The sequence below is a fragment of the Miniopterus schreibersii genome (assembly GCF_964146895.1).
Source record: "Miniopterus schreibersii genome assembly, chromosome: 1".
Taxonomy (NCBI): domain Eukaryota; kingdom Metazoa; phylum Chordata; class Mammalia; order Chiroptera; family Miniopteridae; genus Miniopterus; species Miniopterus schreibersii.
Window position 1 is genome coordinate 75,913,024 of NC_138101.1, and position 10,117 is coordinate 75,923,140.

The 10,117-nt window shown below is 43.8% G+C and overlaps 1 protein-coding gene across 3 annotated transcripts in view; it reads left to right on the forward strand.

Annotated features, from left to right (window-relative positions):
* Window positions 1–8,650, forward strand: part of GATA3 (GATA binding protein 3) — a 28,009-nt gene extending 19,359 nt beyond the window's left edge. The window contains exons 5-6 of one of the 3 annotated variants that reach the window (XM_081156459.1): window positions 3,425–3,550; window positions 7,492–8,649. In XM_081156459.1, the coding sequence (XP_081012585.1) occupies window positions 3,425–3,550; window positions 7,492–7,776 (411 nt within the window). In that variant the 3' untranslated portion in view covers window positions 7,777–8,649. Of the gene's footprint in view, window positions 1–3,424; window positions 3,551–7,491 lie in introns of all 3 variants that reach the window. The other 2 variants (XM_081156458.1, XM_081156460.1) reach the window with 2 other exon arrangements.
* Window positions 8,651–10,117: the final 1,467 nt, after the last annotated feature.

A 10,117-nucleotide genomic window follows, 5' to 3' on the forward strand; every position in this document is an offset into this window, starting at 1 on the left:
GTAACAGGCAAATAAAAGCCAGCTTGGCTAATGATAACTCTATAACCACAGTCAAGAGATCAGAATGCTTTTTGTGGTGATGATATCCACCACGTAGAGAGGGGAGGAGGGTTTTTTCCCCAGGCACATTGGATAAAAAAGCATCCATTAAACTCTGAGGGGGGAAAACACACAAATCCTTCCTATTTTTTTTTTTTTTTTAAAGAATTATGTGTCTTTCCCATCAGATTTTAGTGCAACTCAACACCTTTCACATCCTCTTCTGAAGAAGGGAAAACTTTCTAGGGATGAAGGGCCCACGTGACTAATTTTTGGCAATCCTTGGTCCCTAGGCTTTATTCTTTCTGATCTTTGCCCTTTTCTCCAACTTTCTCAACCTCCTGGTCTCTATGCACTTTGGTATTTTTTTTTTTTTTCCTTTCTCTCATGTGCAAAGCTAACTTCCTAGGAAAAAGCTGCCGGATATCTGAGCACTGGAGATAACCCGTAAACAACAACTCGGCTTCCCTAAGCTAAACGTCAAGATGTTTGAACGGATCAGAACAAGACGTGTTTAAAAAAAAAAAAAAAAAAAAAGGCTGGAGGTGTTAGCACAGAATGAGCATGACTGCACCACAAAAGAATGTTCTGAATCACTTAAAACCTTGCCTTTGCTAGAAAAAAAGTAAAAATGAAAAAACTAACAACAAAAACCTTCTTGTTAAAAATAAGTCTTGGTCCTATTATAATTGGGCTTTTTTTTTTTTTTAAATGGTAAAAGTAAAGAAGGAAAAAGAGGAAGTAAAGTCTCAGACCATGGGCTGATTGATGAGCGAGCGCACATTGGACATTTTCTTGGGGTTCCTTCTGTCTGGCAGCTTGCATAGGAGATACTACTTGCATTTTATACAATTCTGTCTTCATTCACCTTTCATAAGCAATCTCTAGACTCTGAGTAATAATTACCTTTAATTCCAGAGTTCATTCGCTGTCACATTTTCAGCTGTCTTTTCTGTCTTACTCATCTGTCCTGGGTGGTTTTATATTTTTAGTTACATAGAATTCATATGCTCCATCCCGAGAGACACGCAGAGTGCATTCAGGAGGGTTTTTTTCCTTTAGCCCTTAGATGCATTTGATGTCTGAGTGCCTGGAACCTTTCTTTTTCTTCATTATTTCCTGCCCTTCCATCCCAGCTTTGTGTCCCCAGTGGGTTATTTTCCATTTTGCACGTTTGCAGAGTCACTGAGGACCACCCTGCCCAACAGGTAGCTAGTTCCCCCGTCAGAAGCGCGTCTAACACTGAGTAAGCCCACGCAGGAAACAGAAGTGACGGAAGGGAAGAGCCATAGAATTCTTTGCCCAGCATCGCCAGCGTGCCCATAGGTCTAACAGCCAGCTGAGCAGCTTGCTTTGCTAATGTACTCAGGTCTCCTGCTAGTGAATCAAACAGCGTGGCTTTGAGAGGTTCTGTATAAATTCGCATAAAGTTTGTAGACCGGAGACCTATTCTGAGTCTGCTCCTATTTATGAAACTGTCAATACACTGCAGAGGACGCACCGTGAGCCTCGCCATTTGGAGCTCTGATTTTACCGGCTGGCCTGATGTGCTTGTGTGATACATTCCAAGTGGCTGGGCTGGGAAATCCGGTGGCTGAGTAGATATTAGTCGACTATATCCGAGTATTTTTTTTAAAGAAAAAAAAAAAAGCACAGGAAGATAATAATAATCACATAATAACATAATTGTCAAAATCATTAAGGACCGATTTAATGTATTATTTTCCCAAGAGTACAGAAGAAACTGTTATTTAAGTGTTAAATTATCACATTTCAGAAAGGCAGGTGGGGTTAGAGGCAGCACTCTTGGGCCGTATTGAATTATTTTCAAAACGGACGGCCAAAAAGTAGAACCTTTTCGATTATGATAGATAAGGGCTATTTTTAATTTCCAGTTCCTTAGAATGCAGAAAATAATTATTACTACTACTACTACAAAAAAAAGAGACTTGTAAGCCAGAGGAACGTATCTGTGAAACAATTTAGCGCCTTTGGAAGGAAAGGATTCAATCCGGTTCACTCAGGATTGCTACTGGGTTTTCCATACCTGGCAGCTTCAGATCTTTGACCCAACTTTTTGCTTGATAAAATGTTGATGGAAAAGTGCGCCACAATTTCTGTCCTTTCTGTCCCACTCTTTTATAACCATGCCAGAATTTGTTTTGATCAAGCTAGCTGGATTCTTTCTCTTCCTCTTGCCTTTGGTAATATTTTTGAGTTCAGGGGCAGGAATAATTTTGTAGTTCAAATTTTCTTTTTATGTTGTGGGGGGCAGGGCTGAGGAGGTGAGAGGTGAATGTTGAGAAGTGACCTAACTCCACTTTTTTCAAAAGATTTTGAGATTTTTTTTTAAACAGTATGGACATAGAGAATAGTCCCCTTATAAATGTGCGTCCAAAAAAGTGAAAGATAAATTTCCCTTTTAAAAGAAATGAAGGCATTGGCACAATAGAATAATTACAATTCAGGTTGAGGATGACATTTGACCTGCAACTATTGTGCTCTGTGAACAGCAAATAGGAAATACCTAATTTCCAGAAGGTGGAATGAGATGAGAGCAGGAGGAGGGCTGTGTTCCTGTCGAAGACCAAAATGCCTTCTTTATAGTTTGTCTCATTAACTAAAAGCCACCTAAAGAGAACGAGGATGGCTGTCACCGTGAGTGACAAAGTCTGAAAGTGTGGGCTGTGTGAATTTAGGACTGCTGCAGATTTGCCGGGGTCTTGTTCACTTCGGCTGTCCTGCGGGGTGCTCCCTAAAGTATGCACCCCAAGCATGCAAGCCTCACCCAGGCACAGACATTCTCGTTCTGTTAGCACTCTGTTCTCTTTATAAGCCAGCACTGTTTCATTTGGGGCCTGTGAAGTGCTTTTGATGCCTTTAGGACTGCCTTACTTTGCTGTGAGTAATTGTGATGGCCAGGAGCCTCCCGGAGAAGCGGCATCTGAGCAGTTGCACTTGAAAAAAACCTCTTGTGGGCCTGGCGAACGAGGCTACTGAAAGCCTGGTACCCAAACTAGTCTGGTTAATTCAAAATGGACACCCATAAAAACTAAAATCTGGCGGACTTTGTGGGATGGGGATGGGGGAAAATCGACTCAGAAGGTGGTGTTGGTTTTCTGAGCCTCCCGAATTCTACACGGGAGCAGGGCGGGCTAGATTCTCTGACCACTTGGCTACAGGCTGGCACGCTCGTCTGCCGGTGGATCGGCTATATTTTTCTTCTTGAGGCTGCTTTTGGGGATCTTCCTTACTTTCATGTGGGCCACTTGCTAGTTTTGATTTCAATGATAATTTTTTTAAGTCTGTCTCTGTAGTTCTGAAAACACATTTAACATTTGTTTTGATTTCCCCCCCTCCCCTCTCCCCTCTCCTCACTCCCCAGTCGGCAGCAAGAAGGGCAGGAACGTCCTGTGCAAACTGTCAAACCACCACTACCACCCTCTGGAGAAGGAATGCCAATGGGGACCCTGTCTGCAACGCCTGCGGGCTTTACTACAAGCTGCACAATGTAAGTGTCACGGGGGTGGGGGTGGGGGGGGCGGGGGTCAGCCACAGCAGCCTCCCTTGCTGACGATGCCCAGTGTGCGGCGTGTCACCCTTCCCAGGTCCCCCTTCTCGATCTGCATTGCTGTTCTTTGGGCAAACAACGGGCCTCAGATAATCAGTGCAGCAGGACCCAGCGTAGGGAACTGCCCTGTACAGTGTAGCCTGGCTGAGAGCGAAGGGTTTAGAGACAGGACAACCCAGCCCCCTTAGTCGGTGCAGAGAACAGCAGAAAACACTGCGCGATGCAACAGTTCCACATGGGCGGCCGATTAGGGTCTGGGTTTTTAAGGGGAGAAAAATCTGCCCCTTGGGAAACAAAAACAAGTCACTATTTATATTTTAATGTTTCCCCATGGTTTATACTTCTGGCAAAAAGAGAGAAAGAGAGTGAAAGAGAAAAGTAACTAGAATTGTAGTACATGGCACACAAATTATTGAAGCAAACAGGACCGAGATTCAGTTACTGAGGGGCAGGAGTCTTGGCTTACCCTGTGCTGCGAATTTTAAATGGGTTCTCTGTATAGAAGACATGAGATGAAATGTCTGAGAGATTTCATCTTCTGGCTTTGTCCTAATCAGCAGAGAACTGAGGAAAGAATCCCAGCAAGCTCACCCATACCCGGGAAAAGAAACTGTCTTATTCCTGTATATCGTATTAGCAGAATGATGATTGCCAGTCAGTCACCTGGGCTTAGCTTTGTCATTTCTAACCTTTTAATTTGGGGACCTCCCATGTTGCAATATCTTTACCTTAAAAAAATGTTTCCTCCCCCCAGAATTTTTTCCTCCTTGGCTGACAGGCCAAGACCCAGTGAGGCCTGAAGTTCGCCTTAGTCCCAATGACAGATTTGCCATTTCCCTCTCGCTCTCACTCTCTTCTTTGGCTCTGTCTGATTTTCCTAAAATCTCTTGGCCAATCTGACTTTGGCAAAGTCTGGGGCTGAACGGGGAAAAGGCAGAGCTTTTTGCTCAGGGCATTCTGGCAGTCACCTCTTCTTACCCAGGAATACCTGGGAATTGGGGAGGAAGCGTTTCTGGTTAAATATTTTGAGTCACAGGAGAATTTCTCAGGGTGACCCCAGCACCCTGTCCCTTTTCACCTTTTGGGAAAAAGTTGCTGAGATTCCCAGGGAACCTGCAAAACTCACCTCCCTGCCTTCAGTGTCACCCCTCTTGACACGGTGCCCGGGCAGGGCCAGCTCTGATGGAACTAGGGTCTTCCTACAGTCAGTTCTTCTCTCTCAGATGCCCGAACTGTGTCTGTACGTTTATCAGCATTGAAGCCCAATTTCCGTTTTCACTTGGGGGAATTTACTTGCTCACGGCACTGGAGATAAACGGATTTGTGATTAAAATCTGGAAGATTTGGAGCATTAGAGTTGATGAGCTACCCAGTCATCGACACAGCCTATAAAATTATTTTTGGCCTGTAATTTATGGTTTTCAAAGAACTTTTACGTTACTTGATTATAATGGAGCCTCAAGTAGTCCCATGAGGTAGACAGGGCAGAAATTATTTTTATTTCCGGTTTACTTTGAAGAAATTATGACTCAGAGAAGCAAGTACCTTGTGCAAGGGAACACGTTGGTGAGGTGGAAGAGGCAGGACCTATTTCAGAGCAGCAGAGGCTTTTCTGGGAGGCATGGGGACTGATAGAGACCAGTGGAAACTTAGTGCTTTCTCGTTTTAGAATGTACCCAAGGTCAATTCAAAGCAATGAATTGTGTGTTTATTTCTTTCCTATTTCCATAGAAGAATGAGAATTATGGGAAATGAACCAGTTATACATTTCTTTGACTCCTTAGCCATGATGAGATATGTCAGTTGTGTCTAATCTAAGAAAAATGTTTCTGAAGAATATGAAGTTCTCTTCAAGTCAAAGAAAAGTCTGGGCACCTCTTTACCGCTCATTCTTCCCCTAGTCTTAATTAGCACCTGACTCCTGAGAAACTTGCCCATCAGCAAGAGCGGTTTTTCTGCCTTGTCTGATTTAGTAAGAATTCACAAAAGGAGGCTATTTGTGTGTATTTAACAATAAGAGATAATAATCTATTAATATTCTCTTCGTGTTGTGTTTTGTTCTGCCCATGGAGATACCTTTATGTGTATGCCATAAGTTAGTTCCTTTTGCTTATCTGGGTGTTTAGATAACTACCTATCTCAGTATCAGTGAATCTAGGTGGTGTTGGGACTAGTTATCTGGGTTTGTGTGGCTATCTGTGTAACTAGATATTATATTTAGATATCTGGCTATGTGTATCTAGATATCCGGGTAAAGAGCTGTGTGTCTAGACATTATCTGGGGGAAGATTTGATGTGACAGTAGATTCCTATCACCTCTGTAGGCAGCATCTTTACCTTGATTATAATTCTGAAGAAGGAACCCAGAGATGTTCTTTTGGCAACAACCTTTTAGCTCTTCTGCCATCACTCATGCTTCCTTCCTGGCACAAGGGGGAAGCAGGTCTCAGCTGCAGTGTGAGGTTCCTTACCACCCTCCCTGACGGCGGCCTCTCCCAGCTCAGCTCCAGGAAGCTCTGTGTTTGCTGCTCCCAGAGCGTGGTCGGCAGCCTGCCCTCTTGGCTGTTTGAATTCTTTCTTCCTTAATTGCCGTTTGCTCACTTTTGGAGCAAACAGGTAGATCCTGGAACCATGAGAATCTTCTACTTTTTTCCCCCACCCTTGAGGATGTTTTTCCCCAAGGAGTCAGGAATGACCGAGACCCTGACATCCCCTCCTTGAGTTGCTTTGCCACATTTCCTTGGAAACGTGGCCAGGTGTGGTTTGCTACGCGGGACAGATGACTGCTATTGCAGTTAATCTGATTCTGACTCCTCGTGGAGAGTGGACTCTGTAGCTTTGTAATGTCCCCTCTCTTGATTCCCCCCGCCCCCCAAAGCAAATGTATTTTAAAAAGAAAACAAATGAGTCTTATGGAGAAGAGAGAGGTGGTATGCTGTTTCGGAGGCTGAAGACTGGTGATCTTTTGAGTAGTCGCTTGACTCTATGTCTTTAGTTCATTCCTGGTCTTTGAGTTTTAGGATGAAAGCATGTATATGCTAGCACAGTACTTTGCATCCCCTAAGTGGTTATTAAATACTTGTTGGTTGGTAGTTTAGCTGTTTGTCTAGTTAGAAGCGGAGAGTCGGAGCTAGGTAAAAATTGCAATTTTCAATTATTGCAGTTGCTGTGACATGGGCAAGAGATGACTTTTTGGAAAAACACGTATTAAAACATGACGCCAGAACATACACATTCCTGGGGAAGATTTGACAGCACCTCTCCTTGCGAAAAGGCCAGGTGGAAGAGAGGCAGCCAAAATTTATTTAAATCAGGGCACAGTCCTAGTTTCCCGAGGCAGATGGGCTTGAACACTTCCAAATGGTTGCCTTGGCAGTGCTTTTTAGTCCTGACACGGATTTCAGACCCGTAGACAAAATGTTATTTCCCCCTTGAAGATTCCTCCATTGCTTCCATTCTCATGAAATAGTCTAAGGAAAGTCTAATGAAGTAAGACAAGTTGTTATATTTTAGGGAAATACAATCATATTGGATGGGTCTCTAGAATATGGTCCTTGGGAACACAGAGTTCCCTCAGGCAAATTGCCCCCCAAATGACTGATGTGGATGAACATAATAACCTTGCTTGGGTGGAGCACCTTTCCTATGGTCTCTTGGTTTCTGAAACTAATGGAGGCTGACAGTCAGAACTACACTGCAGACCTGGCCTGCAGAACTCTGCGTCCCCGGGAAGGAGGCAGGAAGAGGTGGGAGGAAGGGGCCCCCGGAAAGAGATCCCTGAGCTGGGGCGGTCAGAGGAACCTGTGTTGGGGTGTGAAAGTCTGCACCATTTCAGAGCCAGCAACAAAGTAAAAAAAAAAAAAAAATTGATCTTTGTTTAGATTAACAGACCCCTGACTATGAAGAAGGAAGGCATCCAGACCAGGAACCGAAAAATGTCTAGCAAATCCAAAAAGTGCAAAAAGGTACATGACACGCTGGAGGACTTCCCCAAGAGCAGCTCCTTCAACCCAGCCGCCCTCTCCAGACACATGTCCTCCCTCAGCCACATTTCGCCTTTCAGCCACTCCAGCCACATGCTGACCACTCCAACGCCGATGCACCCGCCGTCCAGCCTCTCCTTCGGACCTCACCACCCTTCCAGTATGGTCACTGCCATGGGTTAGAGTCTCTGCTCAATGCATAAAGGTCTCCAGGCGAGAGTCCCTCCAGCCCCTTCTACGTGCATTTTTGCAGGAGCATATCATGAAATCGAGAACCGATGGATATCTGTTTTTTTGAAGGCAGAAGGCAAAATGTTTGCTACTTTTGCTGAGGAGCTCACTGTGGTGTCTGCGTTCCCAATCACCAAATCTGGATCCCATTTGTGAATAAGCCATTCAGACTCATATTCCCTATTTAACAGGGTCTCTCTAGTGCTGTGAAAAAAAAATGCTGAACATTGCATATAACTTATAATGTAAGAAATACTGTACATTTGAAGAAGACTTTATTGCATCTGGGTAGCTGTGAGGAAGGCATGAAGGACGCCAAGCATTTTAAGGAAGATGGGGGGATATCAAGTGTGGAAATTAAGAAGAAACTAGGTCTGATGTCCCAATGGACAAACTGCCAGTTTTGTTTCCTTTCACTGGCCACAGGTGTTTGATGCATTAAAAAAAAAACAAAAAAAAAACAAAAAAGAACAAAAAAAGTCGTAGGCGAATCATTTGTTCAAAGCTGTGGGCCTCTGCTTAGGAAGTTGTATCAGTCTGGGCAATCCGTGTTAACGCTCACTTTTTGCCATCGAGGGTTTCAGATAGCCTTTTCCCAGGCCTACATGCTGCGTGATCAAGTCCCTGTAATTGTTGTTTGTATGTATAATTCAAAGCACCAAAATAAGAAAAGATGTAGATTTATTTCATCATATTATACAGACTGAATCGTTGTACAAATTTATTTACTGCTAGTGTTAAGATCTGCTTTTTTTTTTTGTTTGTTTAATATTTTCCTTCTCTCTCCATTTTTGGTTGAATAAACTAGATGACATTCAGTTGACCTAAGGTGATTGTGCTCCGGAGGGCTTCTTTCCCTTTTGTTTTTTGATGATATTTATTAAATAGCTTCTAAGGGTACAGCCGCATCTGTCGTCTCACTCACTCCCCCCGCAGCCTGAGCTACGCGGGTAGCTAGCAGTGTACGAGCTACCGACCTGCATGTCCACGCCTTAGGCCCGACAGACCTGGTCCCGGGAGCAGCCTGGCTGACTGTTAGCTCTGTTGTATTCTGTGTTAGTGATCACTGCCTTTAATCTAATCTGTTGGAATAATAATATAAAATAATAATAAAGTGAAAATATTTTAAAACAACCCAATAACATCGTATCAAAGTGGTGGCCACGCTCTTCTAAAACCTGGTAGCTCTAGGTAATTTAAGAGAAAGGAGTTTAAAAAGAAACAACATCCAAACCTGTGAAGTTCCTCACTAGGGGATCATGCAAACCCCAGGTCATCCACACTCATTCCTCTGGGAACCGGGGCCTCTTCGGAGCCCGCCGTGCAGCCCAGAGGCCTTTCTCCTGGGGCGGGAGTAAACTTCGGTGGTCCCTTAGTGGGCCGCAGCCCCCTCGCCTCGGCACCTCGAGCAGACAGTCCTCCCGCGGGAGAGATGGGAAGAGGTCGCCGCTGAGACTCCCGGGCGGACTGCGGCTGAGGGCTTCCTCGCGGTTCTCTGCAAGATGTGAAGGAGCTGGGCTGGCTCTTGAGTTCATTTCTGTTGCTTTTCTACTGTCGAATTGAACACCACCACCGTGGAGAGTTTATTGGAATGTTCGCGAAACACGAAATAACCATTTTGTAACTTATGCTGTATAGTTTCCTTTTCCTCTGTTGACCGAATGTGTAACTATGGCACACATTTAAAAATCTCTGTTAATCACCTCTCTGCTTTCTTAGCAAATATTTTAAACCTAAAGCTAAATGTTGAAATAAAGGAGTCGAGAATCACTGAGACGCAAATGGAGATCTTACTGGGTCCTAATTAATGATCTACAATTCCGGTATTGTTTTCAGTTACCTTCGAGGCACCCCAGGAAATCATCATCTCTTGCGATCTTACACTTGGGAGATTTTGGGGTACGGTTCCAGTGTCTCAGGACTCGCCACCTTGCTTCTTCATGAACAGATCTGAGCTAATTAATGCCCTTTCACCTTAAGAACAGGGAGTTCAAATTCTTGACATTCTTAGGGTGGGAGAAGGCAGGGGTTGGGGGGTGCACACAGAAAAATCCCAAACTCAGTACTCTAGCTACATTTGCTTTAGGTACTATAGTGGCATATTTAATCTTACCCCTTCAGAGAAATGGCCTTTTATCTTTCTGCATATTGATTCAACATTCTAAGATATTTCCAGAAGATATGAGAGATCTGAAAAATATATATGAGAGCGATGATTCAGTTTCTTCTTTAGAAGGTTATATGTTTTCATGGTTTCAATGGTTTTCTCTTTTTTTCTTCACTTCAAATAAAT